The sequence below is a fragment of the Triplophysa rosa genome, linkage group LG6 (genome assembly GCF_024868665.1).
Source record: "Triplophysa rosa linkage group LG6, Trosa_1v2, whole genome shotgun sequence".
Lineage (NCBI taxonomy): Eukaryota > Metazoa > Chordata > Actinopteri > Cypriniformes > Nemacheilidae > Triplophysa > Triplophysa rosa.
Window position 1 is genome coordinate 25,173,181 of NC_079895.1, and position 20,043 is coordinate 25,193,223.

The window sequence follows — 20,043 nt, forward strand, 5'->3', positions numbered from 1 at the left end:
ATGTTGTAAAAATAGTTAAAAGGTTGTTTACATAAGCCTGCGAAGAGCAAGCCGCCATCTTGTCCGTGACGTCAAATGACACGTCTCGCTGAGGTCGGGGTTGATCGATCTGCCCCTAGTTCAGAGGTCGGATAACCGACTTCGTTTGCCGTTTGAGACGTTCACTTTCGGAATTGAGATCGGCAATACCCGAAATCCAAGTCGTCTTAAATGCAGCATAAGTCCACACTTGGCTTTAAAAAATCACGAGCGGGTTATAATTGGTGTGTTTTATGTCATAGAATAAAACGTGAAAATATTTAGAGTTTTTGTTAACCACAGACCTTATTTTCAGGCGATTTACCAAAAATCCATTAAAAAAACCCATAGACTTTGGGGAGATGGAGCCGGAAGTCCTAAAATGCTAACTCGCTTCAGGGGTTTGCATACAAAAATACGTCATCTCTGCAGCTCCCTATTCGGGGGCTGCGTCCTTTGAAGGCTGCATTTCAAAACATGTAAATGTACTTTTAATGTTTTGGTGCAATTTTTATATATTATTAAATGGATCGTCTCTATATAAGGGACATTTATGTCACTAGGGGTACATAAATATTCCTTTAGAGGTACAAACAAGAAGGTACAAAAATGTACCAATGTTCAAAGGTACATTTTTATACCCTACAGAGGTACAGCTTGAGCGACAAAGCATTTGTACTTTTTTAGGTACATTCCTGTACCTAGAATTTTCTGTGTGCAGCGAACAGCAGGTTCTGGAATGCACCTATCGGTTGAACACCGCCTCCACAAGACAATATCAACGACTACTTCTCTAGCCCCACCCACTGGTTCGCGCATGACAGTACTGAAGTAGCACAAGTTGCACGGAACCAGATAGAGCGAGCAAGCAATAAACATGCCGTTAAAGCAAAATATTGTGGAGTCAGTGCCTGGTTGTGGAAGAACACAGTCGCTGCATAACCTTCCTTCGTATTCCGACATTAGTAATGAGTGGCTGAAGTTTACTTTTAAAGACGTTCCAGCTCACGTGGGGAAAACATTACCGTAGATTCCTTTGTGAACAAGGCAGAGGTCGATGATGGATTTGCGGAGAGACTATAATTAAAAAGCAGTGCTGTGCCGTCAATATTGGATCCGATAGGAATGGCGCAGCAATCTTTCATCTTTCAACTCTCATCATTTATAAATCACACGAGGTCCCCAGATAATACTAATCCTGTGTGAATAGGGCGAATGTGTAACCTAAGCTATACAGTACAAACTATACGCAGAGCCTTGCCATCACATCCGGGAAATAAGTCAGTAAATTTGAGTAAATCAGAGGCTTCACTTATCCCGTGCTAATGCGTCACCAGATGTGGGGAGGTAATTTATAAATCACAGGAGGTCTCCAGATAATACTAAAACTGTGCGAAAACTGCAAATGGTGCTAATGTGTAACCTAACGTTACGTCTCTAACCAAATTCACAGAAGGCTCCAACTATGCAAACTGTTATCCAATCATAGCAGTGGGCATTTACTTCCAAGTCTTCATGGCGGAACGCTCATTCAAACCGATCGTTTGTCGAGCTGGCCTCAAAACCCGGGTACAAATTAGTCTATTATTTATTGATTTTGATGTTTCTGAATGTAAAAACCACGCGAACGTCATAAGTAGACCTCATACAACAGTATAAAACAATAAACATGCCAAGTTCAGGACACCTTTAAAGGAGTGTTAATTAAATCTGCTCTTGCACGTGTAATGGAGGGATTTCTGTTGCTGTTTGGACTGCTTTAAACACTTCATGACGTTTCCGCAAGTTACCGGCTTGGTAAAAATACCATCATCAAGTTAACCAGGACGGAATTTCTTTTTTTTTTGGTCCGGTCCAAGAGAACCGAACTACACGCACCCTCAATCGAATCGCGCCAGAGTTTGTTTGAAAGGGGACCGAACCTGCTTTCAAACAAACTCTGTTTGGTGCGCACCAGTGTTTGGATGGCAGCATTCACACTCACACAAATAAATGGCACTAACAGAGCCGTCGCACTAGAGTTTGTTTTAATCTAACCAAACATGCCATATGTAAACACACCCTTAGTTTACTGCTTCAAATGTGGACTCAGAACGTCACGTGTAGGTAGAGTTGGTGTACAAGGTCTATGGTTTTACTACTATCAATACAAAAACAGATTACTATAGGTAAACCATGGTGAATGTTCATAAGGGTAACATGTATTCTTACCAGCTGCTAATCAAAATCATATAATCTTTGCTTAAAAAAAACAATACAATTAATTTTGAGCAGAATTAAGTTAAGTTAAGCCTATTTGGTTTGGCCCTCCACAATCATCCCAGTTTGGTTGCCAACCCCCACCGTTACCAAATGCGACACTGAAGTACTTTTTTGCAGCTGTTCAGTAGAATACTTGAATAAATGTTAGCTCCACAACACCTCATGTTAATGGATCCCTGTGACGCATCATTTTGTTGACTCTTTTAGGAGGTATTAGGCAAAGGCAAGGCAAGGCATGTTTATTTATATTGCACACATTTTGTACACAAAGTAATTCAAAGTGCTTTACGTAAGCATGGTGCATAAGACATTTTTAAGTAAGTAAAAGATTAAAATCACAAATACACAAAAGAACAGAATTTAAAACAACAATTAAATGCAAACAAAATTTGATCATAAAAAGAATCAAATTAAAAGAAAAAGATAGAAATAAAAGTGCAGTTAGTGTGAAGCAGCACAGTGCTCAGGTTGTAAACGCACGGCTGAACAAATGTTTTTAGTCTGGATTTAAAAGTGGCTACTGTTGGAGCACATCAGATGTTTTCTGGAAGCAGATTCCAGCTACGGGTGGCGTAATGGCTAAACGCTGACTCGCCTTGTTTTGAGTGAACCCTTGTTATCGCTAACTGACTTGATCCTAATGATCTGAAGAGTCTGTGCTTTATATTCAATAAGCGTATCTGATATGTATTTAGGACCTAGACCATTGAGTGATTTATAGACCATTAATAATACTTTGAAATTGATTCTACAAGTGACTGGTAACCAGTGTAAGGATCTGAGGATTGGGGTGATATGCTCAGATTTTTTTGGTTCTGGTCAGAGTCCTGGCAGCAGCGTTCTGTATGAGCTGGCTGAATAGAGAAGTTCCTGTAGGCAGTGATGCAGTTATTGAGTGAGTGTATATGAAGGTAAAAAAAACAACCAAAAACAATTGCTGAAAACCTTGAATGTAAATGTGATCTGCATGGTTTGACTGTCAATAAGTAATATTAAGCTATTTCATTCCTACTATGGAAAGTCAATGGGGGCTTATTTTAAAGTTTTTTGAAAAGTTATTTTACTACTCCTTTAAGGGCATGTGCCTTGATGAAAAAGCAATAAAAAATATTTTGAAATGTAAACCCGTCACCGTGCCAACAACGTGCTTCTCCTTAAAAATATTTGACAGAAAGTCAGGTTACATTAACTTAACGTCTGAGCATATTTTTTCTTAAAATAAACATTTAAAGTCTTTATCGCATTATATAGCCTGTCTCACAATAATCAGTCTCATCAGATGAGCAACTATCTTGTTCGAGCATAACTCCTGTGGCGGTCGCTGTATAGCCCGACTTTGTGTCCTGATTAGTCTGTATGTCCGGATCATATGAGCACACAAGCAGATGCTTTTGACGTCCCTTTGTTATCGAATCATCTGTTTTCATTTCTGTCTGTACATACGGTTGGATCCCGTAAAGTTCTTTTTGAACTTTTCTTAGCAGAGGTTTACAAACCTCTTCCTCATCCACATCTTTTTCGTATTCTTCTGATCCAAAAGGTCGTAAAGTGACAGAGAATAAGTTGACATTCCCTGTAGCATTTGAAACATCTGCATTTCCCTCTGGCTCAAATCTCAATTTAGGAAGTTGTTTTTTTTCCCCGGACTCCTCTGACACCACTTCCACCTTATTCTCATCTTCATCGCTGTGAATGTCTGGGGATAGTGCAGTTACACTGAGATGCAGGGCTGGTTTATCCCCTGTGCTACAGATACTGGAGCTATAAAGGAGGGGCAAAGATGAAACTATGCCATCCTCTTTATTACTAGTACTTTGCGAATCACTTTGTTTAATTATGCAACCCATGTAGGTGCAGTTGCCTTCCTCATCTTCTTTGTCATATTCTTCATCATCCTCTGTGTCTGCCTATGAAAAAATAAAAAACAAATTAAGAATATTTACATTTTAATTCAATATTCAGGAACCTAGCAATCCCATTTTACTATTCAACAAGAAAAAAATAGAATAGGTCTAGATATCATGGACTATACAGTATACAGTTCACTACTAAAGACCGTTTCATCGGACGCGCACGCGCCTGACCCCCAGTTAACTTCCGGTCCGTGTTTGGCTAGTGTCTAATAATATAACTATTTATATTTTATTTAGTCTATGTTAATATTAATTTTTATTATTATTTTACTGTATAATAATTGTATTAAATAAACGATTTGTTGAATTTTGTTGTGTGTTCATTTTATTAAATAAACAATTTGTTGAATGGGTACTGTAGTTCGGTCGTTTGGTACATTGACATCTAGCGGTTGAGCTTGGTAGCGCAGTCTAAATTCAAAATATTGGAGAGAAGTTTAGCCAAGCAACGGTCTGCTCGGTTTCTTTTGATTGTTATCAGAAATAATCTACAGGAACTCTATTGTTTGTGAATGTGTACCGGAAGTTCAGTTTGCATGCGCGAGAGAAACCGTCTATACACACCAAATCACATAAGGAAAACAATACAGAACATGATTTGCTAGCTAACTGAAGGAAAAAAAGAGCAGTAAAAACAATGCAATGTGAAAGGCGCAAAACTGACTTGACTATGCATTCAAAATTTATTCAGAACTACACACCAATCTGAAATAAAAATATTTTTATGACATTTTCAGCCTCTACGCCCGCTTCCTCGCTTCCCTGCAGACTCTATTCTCTTTTGTGTTATGTCACCCATAGATATATATATAACTAGATGCCTCATCACGAGCTCCAGGCATGTAGACGTGTCGGCCTTCTTCGGCCAACCTCACAGAGGAGCTCAAATAGACCATCCACATGGAGGCTGCTGTGAAAAAGGCTCATTAGCATCTCTCATCAGCTCTCTCTTATAACACACAATCGACCATTAAACGACAACCTGAATGTTCATAGTGTGGTGCAAACACACCAAAAAGTGTGTACTTCCAGCAATAGTTACAGGAATGTGAAAGTGCTACGGTGTGAAAGCTCCAGTGTATAGGATAATGCAACGGTGGTCCCTTTAGTAGTTGATATGCAACTATGCCATCAAAACCCACGCATGCACAAGAAATGTCTTTTTGAAGAACGGTTCACTACCTATTGACCTATATGCATGAAAACATTAAATCAAAAACTGTCAATTTACTCTAGATTTAAGGATAATCCTTGCTGGTGGAACCCACCCTCAGTGTTGTAAAATGTACATAATCAAATGTCAGAAAACTGTGAGGTGATGAATTAGACAAACCTGGTCAAAGCTGTCTTCATCTTCGTGTTGCTTTTTATGTGACCCTTCATCAATATATAATAAAGGACTGTTTCTGGTGGGATCATTTTTAGATCTGATCAGTTGAGCATCACTCAGAAATACATTCTCAGTCACTGTCCGTTCAGGGTTCAAGTGGTACACGTGTACTATATTACACTGAATAGGGAAAAAAACAGAGAGTCCTCAACTCAACAAATATTATATGTAGAAAAAAATCTGAATTCTGTTTATTTACAGCACTGGGAGAATTAAAAACACTAACTCAATAAACCTGGGCAACCTTACAGAGTTGACATACTTTCTGAAAAATAATCTAGTTTCTAAAAAAGCTAATTTTCTTTATAAGATTAAAAGTAATGATGCATGTGAAACTTTCTGAAAAAAAAACTAATTGCATATACATGGGGGTTTTACCATTGCTTTAGGCAGAAGAGTCTTCCTACATAGGAACCCAGTATAGAACAGGGTGCTTGCCAGCACCACCACACCCAATCCAAACAAAACAGCTCCCACTGACCAACCCACTAAGTATAACACTGCAGAGAGAGAGAGAATATACAACTTAACAACAACATAAACAAACGTTACTGCGCATGCATGCTTTTGTGGCCCAAAGTTAACTTCTGGTACACAACCACAAATAATATAGTACCTGTAGATTACAGTATTTTTGACAACAAGCAAAAGACATAAGAAATATATCCTGGCTAGCACCAAGAGTTTTGTGATGTCCAACTCATTTGAAAGTCAAACTGGGGTGAGTGACATCATATGAAGTATACTGGAGAGGCATGCATGGCTATAATCCGCGAAGGAAGCCTAGCACAAAAAAATCTTATCTAGAATTTGCCAGGGCTCACGTTGACAAAACAAATACAAACTATTTTACATATACATTGCATTTACATTTATTCATTTGGCAGACGCTTTTATCCAAAGCGACTTACAAGTAGGAGAGCATATAAACATTTTGTCAACACGCTAAACAGTACCGTTAGTTTACAAGGCCAGGCTACTACGAGGATTAAAGCTGTAAGCAAGGGAGAGAATGAACAACAAGATTTTTATTTTATTTTTTAAACAAGGCATAGACACTTATTGGTTAGTCAAATAAATGCGGAACAGGTATGTTTTGAGCTGTTTTTTGAAAGTTGTGAAGGATGCTACAGTTCGGGTGCAGGCTGGCAGTTCATTCCACCACAGGGGAACCGGATGAGTAAAGGTTTTTGCCAGCGATTTGGTGCCTCGCTGTGATGGAACAACCAGGCGTCGCTCTTTTTCAGACCGAAGATGACGGTAGGGGATGTAGACCTGGAGCAGTGAGTTAAGATAAAGGGGCAAATTTGCCGTTATTGTTCTGAAGGCCAGTGTCAGCAATTTAAACTAGATGTGGGCAGTAACTGGCAGCCAGTGAAGTGAAATCAGGAGGGGTGTTACATGGGTTATTTTAGGCTGATTGAGAACTAGACGTGCAGCTGCATTCTGGATCATTTGCAAGGACTTGACTGCATTGGTTGGAAGGCAGGCCAGTAGAGAATTGGAGTAGTCCAGTCTTGATATGACCAGAGCTTGGACTAGCAGCTGAGAGGCATGCTCTGACAGGAACGGCCTGATTTTCCTGATGTTGTAGAGCACATACCTGCAGGTTCGAGTGGTTGCTGCGATGTGAGAGGTGAATTTCAGCTGGTCGTCGAACATTACCCCCAGGTTCCTCACAGACTTGGTGGGTGTTATAGTTGAGGATCCGAGCTGAATGGTATGGTGGTGTTCAATTGATGGGTGGGCCGGTAAAACCAGAAGTTCTGTCTTGGAGAGGTTGAGTAGTAGGTTATGCTCTTTCATCCAAGAAGAAATGTCCAAAAGGCAGGCAGAGACACGGGCAGAGATGGTGGGGTCATCTGGCTGAAAAGATAAATAAAGCTGCGTATCATCTGGATAAAAATGGTATGAGAACCCACGTGCCTTAATAATTGGACACAGGGATGTGGTATATATAGAAAAGAGGAGAGGAGCAAGAACTGATCCCTGAGGAACTCCAGTTGTCAGCTGGTGAGATCTGGATGTCTGGCCTCTCCAGGATACCTTAAAGGATCTGCCTGTGAGATAAGAGTCAAACCAGTTGAGTGCAGTTCCAGAGATACCCAGTTTGGAGAGAGTGGACAGCATGATCTGGTCGTTCACAGTGTCAAATGCAGCACAGTGATCAAGAAGAATAAGGACAGATGACAAGGATTTAGCCCTTGCCTGCCGTGGTTTTCGACGATAGACAGAAGAGCGGTCTCCGTAGAATGTTCTTTCTTGAAGCCAGTTGTTGACTGTCCAGAAGGTTGTGCTGTGAGAGATAGGCTGAGATTTGGTTAAAAACTACCCTTTCGAGGGCCTTGGAAAGGAAAGGCAGGAGTGAGATTGTACTGTAGTAGCTGACCATTGAGGGGTCGAGTGTTGGTTTCTTGAGTAAAGGTGTTACCAGGGCTTGTTTAAATGAGGTGGGGACAGTACCAGTGGTGATGGAAGTGTTTATAATGTGTGCGAGTTGAGGCAGTAGAGACGGAGAGATAGCCTGTAGGAGGTGGGAAGGGATCGGGTCGAGGGGACCGGTAGTAGACCGGATGGAAAGGAGAATTTTGGACACATCAGTCTCTGAAAGGGGAGAGAAAGAAGGGAGTTGAGGATAGCAAGGGGTAAGAGAGAGATCAGGGATGTGTGAGCAGAGAATTGCCTGCTGATGGTCTCCACTTTATCAGTGAAGAAGTTGGCAAAGTCATCAGCGGTCAACGAGGTATTGGCGGGAGGTGGAGGGGGACAGAGAAGAGAGGAGAAGGTTGAGAAAAGTTGATGCGGGTTAGATGCAGTTTGGATTTTGTTTTGAAAGTACTTGGTTTTGGCTGCAGACATATCAGTAGAAATGGAGTTAAGATGTTGATACTTGGAGAGATCAGCAGGGTCGCCACTTCCTCTCCGCAGCCCTTAGCTTGGACCGATGGTCACAAAGAGTTTCAGAAAGCCAGAGACAAGAGGGGCTGTTGTCCTCCTCTGTGGGTGGGAGGGGTGTAGGCCCTGTGAAGGTCAAACGAGGAGAGCTAAGAAGTCGACTGCTTGTGGTTTGTCTAGGTGGATGTTGAAGTCACCTAGCATTACCAGTGGAGTGCCATCTTCAGGGATAGAGGACACCAGCGTGTCAAGCACTTCTAAGGAGTTTCCCAGTTGACCTGGAGGGCAACACAATGTATTTTTTGATGGATAAGTGGTGGTGATTGACTCTATAACTCTGTAACGATGAGACAAAGATGACTGTTTTTGGCTCTGATACGTTCCAAACTGTATGGAGTTGCAATGGTGATGAGTATAATATAGGTTTATTGTGACAATCAAAATCTAAGCTCAGAACAAGCAATGAATGTAACTCTGCACACTACCCTGTAGATATTAGAGAAACAAGTGTGTTAAAGTTTCCAACATTGCCCTTATGGATCCATATACAAGACACAGATGCAGGAAAAGAAAAACGGCAATGCAAATATTAAAACAATTATTGTTATAACAATTATTAAAAAAATAAACACCATTAATAATGATGCCATTCTATTCAAGTCAATAGGATATGTCTTACCTTTTTCTGACACTTCTATACTAGTGTATTCACACTGCCAGTCAGAGAGCCGAGTGTTGCGATTGGAATTGATCATGGGAAGTACTCTAATGCAGTACTTATCACGAGGCTTTAGATTCTGTAGAACATACTCTCCACCTGGTATAATAACCTGGTTGGCCTGTATGCATACATGACAACAAAAGAAACAGCAGCTGATGTGACAGTATGAATGAATGAGGAATTTATATAGCGCTTTATTGTGTATTGCTGTACACCCAAAGCGCTTTACAATCATATGAGGGGGGTCTCTCCTCAACCACCACCAGTGTGCAGCATCCACCTGGATGATGTAATGGCAGCCACAGTACAACGACACTGCATGGTACGGTTGCTCGGTTCGGTACAGCTCGGTTCACTTCGGCTCAGTTTGCTTTTCCACTGCAGTTTAGTACTGCTTCAAAGTGGGTGGGGATTATAAACTTATCGTCATAGTTGCGCCTCTACTGCTGTAGCATCATTGTAAACGCGACACAAACAAATGCACAACACAGGAGTAATGAAGCATATCGATGACGGATGGCAGCAAAACAAATTACTGCTAAAAATACCAGAGAGTTTGGGAAATCTCACAACAAAGAGCAGACAACGACATTGATTTGCTCGACGGCGCACAAGGGTAAACTAATCTTTGATTTAGCATTGTGTTAAAGGTGTCAATCTCTACATTACTGTCCCAAAGTAGTAAAGAAAGCAGTAAACAAAAATGAACTGCCAGTATTAAGTATTAAAAATGCATCAAATCAGACGAAAGATTTCAACTCGAGCGAGAAATTCACGAGAAGAGCTCATTGACACCTACTGTTTAACACGTCTGGACGCGTTAAAATGCTCCTTTTCGCGCAATGTTCTTCACACTCGCGTGAAAAGTATTAAAGAGCAAGGAACACAATGCTTCGCATTTGGATTGAACACAACATTAGTGTTCTATAAGTGTTCTATTGGTGTTGTATAAGAGAGCTGGAGAGGTATACTAACAGCAGAGTGGAGAAGACCACACACTATTCAACAAATAGAAGATTTGATTAAATTATGTCAGTAATAATAATTCATAGCTTAAAACAGTGTTACTATGAATGCAAACTTTAATATAGTGAATAATTATCCTGAGATTCATCACAAACAAAAGCATCATTTTCATTAATCATTGAATGCTATAAATGGACACACACGCCTGGGCCGAAGTTAACTTACAGTCTGTGTTTGTTTATTGGTCTGGCTAGTGGCTAAAAATATATTTAGATTTAATTTAATTTATATGAATATTAATTTATATTATTATTTTATTGTATAATAATTGTATTAAATAAACGATTTGTTGAATTTTGTTGTTTGTTAATTTTATTGAATAAACAATTTATTAAATGGGTCGTTTAACTTTGTCACATTTGAAGAAACCATGTGGTACATTGACATCTAGCGGTTGAACTTGATATCGCAATCTAAATTCGAAATATTGGAGAGGCAAGTTTAGCCAAGTAACCAGGGGTGGACTGGCCATCTGGGGTACCGGTAGTTTTCCCGGTGGGCCACTAACGTATCGGGCCGGAACGGAGGCGGTGGCCGCTAACTTATGGGGCCATAACGGATGCGTTTGCCGCTAACGTATGGGGCCGTAACGGAGGCGTTGGCCGCTTAGACGGACGTATTGTAAATGTGAATGCCAAATCACACCCCCCCCCCCCCCCCCCCCGAGAGATTCGGTGGAGGGCAGATGCCAGGGCCGATTTTTCTTCCCAGTCCAGCCGTGCTAGTAACGGTTCTTCTTGGTTTCTTTTGATTGTTATCAGAAATAATCTGCGGGTAACTCTTTTCTTTGCGCATGTGTAGCGGAAGTTAACATACATAAAAAGCGACCAGGGATCAGTTCTGACCAGTTAACTAAAATTAACTGCTACAAAAGAACGAATCATTCACAAATTTGGACATCACCAGTCGAACAAGTTCTCATTACTTTCTAGCACGCAGATATGTTACTGTGAGCTTGTAGCACATTCACAGCACCTGGTTCTGCACACAGGTTTTGATCATTTTTAACCACTTTACTTGATTACATCAATATTTTTGTTAGAAAAAAAAAAAAAATATATATATATATATATATAAATATAAAAAACTTGCAATCATCCTGCAGTACAAGAAATAAGACTCCTTCTGTAGTGATTCTTACATTCTCCTCTCCTGCTTTCTTCCAGCTTAAATTGAAGTCCACAGAATTATAAAACCGGTCAAGGTCATTCTTTTTTCCAGATCCTCTGGGCAGTGACACATTGATTTTCAAACAGTCTCCACAACCAGACAGAAATACAGTAGGTGGACCTATAACAGCTGAAAAAAGTAAAATAAAGATAAAAAGAAAGTAAAGGATTAGTATAGTAGTAGTTACTAAAACGTAAACTATTAAAATGGTTCTATTTACTGTAATTAAATAAAATATTGGCCTAAATATATTTTTTTAACTTTTGAAAACTAAACAAAAATTAGAAATGCTGCCTCAGGAATGAACTGAAGCACTAAAATGATTAACTATTAATCATACTCGTCAACAGTTCTCGTTTTATCGTACTCGTCATAAGCCAGCAATTCTAATAGATCTAGATATGAGTCCCATGACAATATGACACGTTTTACATTATTACACCACAAGGAGGCCTCAGAATAAATTTTTGCATATACTCTCAGAGCATGATAATGATAATTAAAAATTAAAAATGGGTGTCGCCCACAATGACAAACCGAGTAACACTGGGTAACGTTTGACAAAACAGGGAGTGTACCCTCAGGTCAGGACTGTGAATGTGTCTGCTACAGATGCTACATGCCAACTTTCATGTAAATCAGGCAAAACTGTAGGTGTTCGAAAACGTAGGTTTAAAAAAAGAAAAAAGAAATGGCAGGGAATATTTCATGATAGGAAATCTTGTAAAAGGGTGCATTCAAATCGTCATGAGCCTAGAATTCAGGATTTGTTTCTACAACTTTCAGTTCAAAGGGTATGGCCATAAACATGAGTCAAACTTTGTTATGGTAACATTTTAGACTGTCCTCTACCTGTACACCACATTTCAAAGCTTTTCTATGGCTGCCATTGATTTCCATTTCAGAAGAATAATAAGAAAACCACCAGATACAGAAGAGAATGTAAACATACAAATTGTAATCTAGCTTCACCTCGCTAACAACTTGCAGATTTTCAAGTATGACTTACTGTCTTCATATGGTGTAATACTTTTCTCAACTTTGGATGATGTCATGTTGTCAAGTGATGCCCAAATAGAGAATGTACATTGTGTGTAGATGTCCTCTAATGATTGAGAAACATCTACTGTCGTATTTCTGATGTTAAGGTGAATTATTGGCTTTCCAGAACTGCACCTGTAGAAATAATAAGATGGAGGCTGGTTAAAGATCATCCGAATAGAAAAAGTTTACATTTTGTAGTACATTATAAACAGCTTCAAAACAGTTTGATTATAATGCATAATGCTAAATTGTAGTTATATTTTACAATGGACAAAAAATATTCTCTCCTTTGAGTAAAGACTATTGAGAATATGTGTATGAGCTTTGTTCAGGACTTTTTGCTTTAACCCAGCCAAAATGGATCACAATTGGGCTACTCCAGCATAATAAAATGGCTTTTGTAATAAAATAGTCAGACCAAAAATTAACATTGTCTCATCATTTATTCACTTTTACAGTATATTATTTCAGCCATATAGCAAAGTTAACATATTTAAAGTTGATCTCCTGTGCTTTTATAATGTAGTGAAGCAGGTGTAGGAATCTTGTTGCAAAAAGTTGACAGATGGACAGATTTTACGATGTTTACAATGCAATCCCTTACCTTTGCTTTAGATTGAAAACAGTCCGTGTTGTAGAATTTATTCCAGGGCTCCATTGTAAAATGTGTTTAAAGTTGTGAGACAATATTGTAAATTTAACTGGAGCAGGGATTGCATCGAGCACTAAATGAAGACAACCGAAAATGACAAAATCATGCAACCAAAACACAAATATGTTAACATAGTGAAAAACAACAACAAAAGAAAGAGCAACTTTTTTTGTCAAGTCCCATGAACTAGCAGTCACAACTGACTTCAATGTTGTGACATAAAGCCGCGGAAAAAAATTCAAAGCACCATGTCAGTTTTCTCTCAATTTACTATTTATGTGTTTAGGTAAAATGATCATTTTTGTTTCGTTCTGTGAACTTTCTTCCAAATTTCAAATGAAAATATTGTTTCTATTTGCATTTATTTGCAGGAAATGAAAACTCGGGAAAGAGGTCAAAATAATAGAAAATATACTCTGTATTTTTCAAAGCACAAACACTGCAAATAAAACAAGTTCATATTCACTTTTAAGCATTACAAGAGTAATATTTGTATTTAGGAAAAGTTCAAAAATTATTATATCTGGTCATTCTGTCAGTCTTTCACATTGCTGTTGGATGACTTTGTCACTCTCACTGAGGTTTGATTTATTGAAATACAACAGACACTGGACTGGAATGATCACAATACATCTAGAAATGCTGATTACATGAACATTTTGGAATGGTCTCTTTTTCCGGCTGTATGTCTGAGTACAATATTATATCCAATATTGAATAAGAAAAAATGATGGAATTACTTGTTTTTTTGCAGATTAATTGGATCTAGAAAATTGAGAAATGGAGGACTGACTGTTAAAGGGCAGAGCTCAAAGAGACTTCATCAGAGAAGGATCGCCACTCCAGAGTTGAAGTACATTTTCAGGTTTTAATTAAGAATTATAAGAGCACATAAAATAAAAACAGTGATCCACATGGACACAGCAATATTCTATTAAAATAATTAGGAACAATTTACATTAAGGTTGTATTTGTTAACAATATTAGTTAATGCATTAGCTAACATGAAATAACAATGAACAATACGTCCACAACATTTATTAATCTCAGTTCATGTTAATTTCAGCATTTATTAATGCATAAAAAACATGGCAACTGTTAACATTAGTTAATGCACCATGAACAATATATGAATAATTGTATTGACAACTGACATTAACTAACATTAACAGGGATTAATAAGTGCTGAAAACTATATTGCACATTTTAATTTATTTTAGTTAATGCATTTCCTATATAATGTTAACAAATACCTTAATAAAAAACCTTATTGTGAACTGTTACCAAATAAATAAATGTAAAAAATAAATATTAAATAATGGTCAGTTTTGATTTCATGGTGACCTTAGACTAAAGCCACTGAGATGAAACGTGTATTTTACAAAAGGATTCTGTTTTTGACAAATGTACTGTTAATAAACATACCTGGAAAGTAAAGAAACATGAGCAAACGAAGCCCCAACACTGTCTTCATATTGACAGAGAATCATAATTCATGATGAGCAACAAAGGTGCACTGAAATCAAAATCAAAAACATAAAAAATGATGAATGTGCACCACACAATGGAAATTAAAGAACAGCAACAATTAATTGATTGTTTGCATATGATTGATAATGTCTTGAGAATATAACAGTTATGGTTAGAATGCTCAAAAAGTAGAATGGAAAAAAACAGTTTATCCATATTATCATGATTTGAGAATGTTCCAGATAATGTTGCAATAAAGTACATGTGTGTTGTTCAATGGAAGCAAGGAAACATTCTGTAAAGTTAGCAAGATCAATGTCACAAATGTACTTTTATTTGATTAGTAATATATACTATAAGTGATTTACAAGCATATAACATAGATCTGGCTGTTTAATTGTCAACCTTTGGTGAAAAACCTTTGGCTTCTGAACTAGACATTTGTTTGTCACCACATTTAAAGTTAAAGTTTGCTCTGGCCCCTTTCCCACAAATGTTTATTTACAAGAGAAAAAATAAATTAAATTGAAAATACTATACAAATATTATTACTGCAGGCTTGAGACTTAAGAGACTGGCGATGACTAATCACTTCAGAAGAATACATAGATCAACACATTTCAAACACTAATTTGATGACCTTTCGAATTAAATGTAGGGCTAATAACAATAATTGAATAACTATTTGTGGAAATTTAGTTAAGATACAAACCAAGCTTGACTTTTTTGTGTGAAATTATGATCCTTATATTATGTTCTATTAACTTCTATATTGGTGTCAAATAGCTTGAGATGTCAAAATCTACCAACACCCTTATTTAACCGTTTCTCTCAGAGTTTTCTCATTTTATGTAAGTAGTATTATGTTGTTTACGAACTCTCTTCCTTACTTTTTATTTTGTGATTACGAGTATAATTTTTACATAAGGCATAAAAGCAAACGCACGAGGTGCATGTCTGAGATAATAATAAAGGCAGATTGACCGCACATTCACTTGCACATAAAGTTACTTCATTTACCCGCCGTTTCAAGGCTCAATTCAAGGCTTTATAAATTTCGATAGATTAAATAGGATCAACATTGCCTAAATTGTAAACATTTCTTTTTTCATGAAATACGTTTCCGCTGGACACAAACATTGTAGTAGTTAGTGCACTCGCTTCATTTAACCTGAATAGGCCTAAATTAAATGTTAAACTGGTCTTTTCAGTACCTGTAAATCCGTAACAGTCCTCATCCCTCCATTTGTGAGACAAATCGCAGTATTTAAGAAAAATACACGTAGGCCTATAGTTTGAAACACACTAAAGGAACTTCCTGACTGTACTTTCCCAACGTCATTACTGGAAATCACGTGTTTCGATTTGCCATTGAGACGTCATTAGGCTTGTTTCACTTCTCTGCACTATGGAAGACCAGAGGAGCCAAAACGTCGGAAAGACTAAAGGTATGGAAGGCCAGAAGGGCCAAAACGTGTGAAACCAACGCGTTAACACGCAATTAACGCATTAACGCGTAGATACGTGTTAACACGTAATTGAGTGTTAACGTTAGTTTAAAACAACGTGTTAACCCGTAAATTATGTGTTAACACGTGGTTTTGTGTATGCACATTGGACCACAGAGCTTTACCACCACCTACTGGCGTGGCGTTATTGCTTAAACAAAATAAAGCAAGAGACAATAGGCTTGTAAATTGCAAGATTTTATCTAAAATATATTGTGAACAATGTATTTTGAGGGAATAAGTAGTCTACAACTATATAGAATGATTGCAACATAATTAAAAATCAAGTATTGCTTAAATGGACCTATTAAACGTTGAAAGGCCATATTCAGAATATCAGGCTAATGAAGTGTAAGTTTATTTGCATCTTTCTCTAAACATTTTCATATACATGTGCATAATTCTATAGCCATGTTTGTTTAAAAAAGAAGTAAATCAATATCAGTATTCATATTTCAAACCCTATGGATCAATATTTCTTAGTGAGCCCCTTTGATAACACTTATAAAGCTGAGATACCTTTGTGCATTGTTCTGCAAATTTTTTCAAGGTTCAGTGCATTCAGTAATACTGTATAATTCAATATAATGCCTTATCATCAGACACACTGAAGATTTGTGAAACCTTTTTTCAAATTTAATCACAATAAATAAAGGTTTATTATTTCAGTGTATGTGTTTGATTCAGGTTAACAGGTGATGTTTGAGACCACCTTTGTTTCTTTAAGTACTTTGCCACCGGTGGCCCGCCACTGGTCCGCCAGCCTTATGTTAGCTGGGTATGTTCTGTTGATCTCTTTCAGGCGAATTTACCACTTTGTCCAAAGATACTAATAGTTTAAAGAAAAAACTGGATACAGAGAAAACTGTCTTTGTATGACAGAGACCTGTGAATGGTATTCCAACCTGAAAAAGCTATTGTTTGTCTACCCAAAAGCATTGATATTCACAACAATAACATTGATGCGCACAAAAAAGAGCAATACCATGAAGCTTAAAAGAAAACCGAGTGTGTGTCCTGTCATTCGCTCGAGACACAACTTATTAACTTGCCACTCAGTCAGAACTTTTAACCCAGAGGCCTTATCTTCAGTTTAGGGCAGTGGTCACCAACCCTGCTCCTGGAGATCGACCGTCCTGAAGATTTCAGCTCTAACCCCAATCAAACACACCTGAACTATCTAATCAAGGTGTTCAGGTTTGCTTGATAATGACAGACAGGTGTGCTGAAGCAGGGTTGGAGCTGCAGTCTGCAGGACGGTCGATCTCCAGGAACAGGGTTGGTGACCACTGGTTTAGGGCATTGGAAATTAGAATAGGGATAAAGGTTAGGGTAAAGCCTTTCAGAGATGTGAGACTCCATGCATTAATTCAATTGTACAAACGTGGAAATGTGTATAATTATGTGATAATGAATTGGTGATGAGTCTTTTATAAAGACTGGAAATCCTTAAAGGTTGTACCATTACTTATAACCAGTAAACAAAAATACATAAAAGTTGTGATGTCTGTTACCAAGGCCGGTGTTAGCTATGTGGAATTTATAAAAAAGTTTATGTGAATATTCTATTCCAAAAATTAAATTAATTTAGATTTATTACTAATGCACTTTTATAATTTAGCATTGTTCCAAAGCAGCTTTACAGTGAATGCATATTAGTACAGATAGTAAAGGCAAAATAAAAGGTATAGAAATATAGGAAAAACATGACCATTACCTATAGCCAAGACTGTTATTATGTCTAGCTGTAGCCTATTTACTGTATCCTAATTATTTTTGAACGTGTATGGCTGAAATCATTAATTTTCTAGTACATAATAGGCACACACCCCAGCACCTGTAAACAGTCTGTAATAATACACTGTTATTTATTGTGATTCAATTTGAACAAAAGGTGTTATGTGTCTTGAATGCACAATGAAAAAAAGTGTTAATGGATCCACTGAACCTTGAAAAACATTGCAGAACAATGCACAAAGATATCTCAGTATACCAGCTTCCAATACCAATAATGGGAGATCTTCTGTACACGGACCCTGCTTCGAGCCCCTTCTGGGACAGAAAGCCTTTCTGTGTGGAGTTTGCATGTTCTCCCAGTGTCAGTGTGGATTCTGTACACCTAGTAAATCATCCATACAAAACTGTTGCTTTCTTTTTTGTTTATTTAACAAGCAAATGAGTCATAAGTTAGTTTGGCTGTATGGTCATCAAAAAGTTGGCCATCCTGTTGCTCACCCCTCCATACCTAAACAACTAACACACTGGAAATAAAAAAGACAGAGGTGAATGCCAATATGTGATAACAAATAACCAATAAAAACATTGACTTCATTCCACTACACACAGGTTGCCTTTATAAGTCTTATGGATGTTATGAAACTAGCTCACTAACAAAAAAATGAATGCATTGGGGTTGACATATGAATATTGATATTCATTTACTTTTTAACATGTCAGTAAAAAAACTTGTCTATAGAAATGTGCTACAGTATAAGTGTTTGTGAAAATGTTATTTGGCAAAAATATGCAATTAAACTTACACAATTTATATGTTGATGCTGAAAATGGCCATGCCATTCAGCGTTTAAAAAGTCAATTTATACAATACTTGATTTTTAAGTATTATGTAATCATTCTATATAGTTGTAGACTACTTATGCCCTCAAAATACATTGTTCAGAATATACTTTAGATAAAATCTTGCAATTTACAAGCCTAGTCTGTTGGTTCTGTTTGTTTGAGCAATACCACCACGCCAGTAGGTGGTGGTAAAGCTCCGTGGTCCAATGTGCATGCACAAAACCACGTGTTAACAAATAATTTACGGGTTAACGCGTCGTTTTAAACGACGCGTTAACACGCAATTACGCATTAACACGTATCTACTAATGCGTTAATTGCACGCGTAAAGCTGGATTTATACATTTGCCTAGCTCCGCTCTGCGAGCCTCCGCTGACTGCACGTGTACCTCCGCAAATGGACGAGGCGTTTATAGTTGACGCGCATGCCGATGTGCTATTCTTTGAAACAACAGAGGGCGACTCGGAGTAATCGATTCAACTAACCAGCACGTATTAGCGTGGAGAAGAAGTGGTTTGCTTGAACAACGCAATTTACCATGGTTTTACTTTTGTATTTATAGTATAAATCATAGTGGCCACAAATTTACTATTGTCTCACTACAAGCACATTAGTTATATGATGTTTCTTATAAAACTATGGTAATATAAACAGAACAGTCCCCCAAAAACATGTCTCGACACTTATATTATAGTACAACTTACCTTTCATAAGAAGTGCTTCACATATTAAACTTTACATATGTTATTTAAAACGTATTGGATAAAGAGTCTGCATTGTTCTAAGTGGATTAATCATTGAGATGCATGTATAGACGTGCCTGCTCGGCTAGACTCGTATCCCCCTTGTTCATTTTCAGATGCGTTGCCGCGTGCGCAGTTACAAAAAAAGCCGTGCACACTTCCACGCGAAATGAGGTCACGCGCACTCAAAGCGAACTTCCGCCAACACCGCGATGACGTCATGTTTGCAGCGCACACCCAAGCGAACTTGCGGACGCGTCGAGTATAAAGCAGCCTTAATACGTGTTAACGCATTGGTTTCACACGTGTTGGCCCTTCTGGCCTTCCATATAAAGGGGGCAAAATGTGTGAATCTAACGCGTTAACACGTATCTACATGTTAACACGCATTTTACGTGTTAATATCAATTTTCACATGTCAACCCAGTGCATGTATTTAGTTAATGAGCCCCTTTGATAACACCCCTAAAGTTGCACTTCACTCCAGAAATTGATTAGCCTTTATTTTACTCACCCTTAAACTGTCCCAGGTGTATATGACCTTCTTATTTAAGCGGACCAGAGTCTGAATTATATTGAATGATATCCTGGCTCTTCCCAGCTTGATAATGGTGGTGAATGGTGGCCATTATTCAGCAATTATGGGGTCA

General features: G+C 37.9%; 1 protein-coding gene across 2 annotated transcripts; it reads right to left on the bottom strand.

Annotated features, from left to right (window-relative positions):
* Positions 1-1,838: 1,838 nt before the first annotated feature.
* crfb1 (cytokine receptor family member b1) lies at positions 1,839-15,899 on the bottom strand. 2 transcript variants are annotated; one of them, XM_057336591.1, is made up of 9 exons: positions 15,776-15,899; positions 14,517-14,607; positions 13,044-13,164; positions 12,405-12,571; positions 11,367-11,524; positions 9,158-9,317; positions 5,962-6,083; positions 5,527-5,703; positions 1,841-4,187 (listed from the first exon to the last, which is right to left on the bottom strand). In XM_057336591.1, the coding sequence occupies exons 2-9, from the start codon at positions 14,563-14,565 to the stop codon at positions 3,516-3,518; spliced, it is 1,626 nt and encodes a 541-aa protein (XP_057192574.1). In that variant the 5' UTR covers positions 14,566-14,607; positions 15,776-15,899; the 3' UTR covers positions 1,841-3,515. The 2 variants fall into 2 exon arrangements, with proteins under 2 accessions (XP_057192575.1, XP_057192574.1); XM_057336592.1 differs by lacking the exons at positions 13,044-13,164; positions 14,517-14,607 and having other exon boundaries at positions 1,839-4,187.
* Positions 15,900-20,043: the final 4,144 nt, after the last annotated feature.

Coding starts and splice junctions, on each gene's coding strand:
- crfb1 (XM_057336591.1), bottom strand. CDS start 14,565: ATGAAGACAGTGTTGGGGCTTCGTTTGCTCATGTTTCTTTACTTTCCA. Junction 13,165..14,516: donor CATGTTTCTTTACTTTCCAG/GTATGTTTATTA, acceptor GTCTTCATTTAG/TGCTCGATGCAATCCCTGCT. Junction 11,525..12,404: donor TATTACACCATATGAAGACA/GTAAGTCATACT, acceptor TACTTTTTTCAG/CTGTTATAGGTCCACCTACT.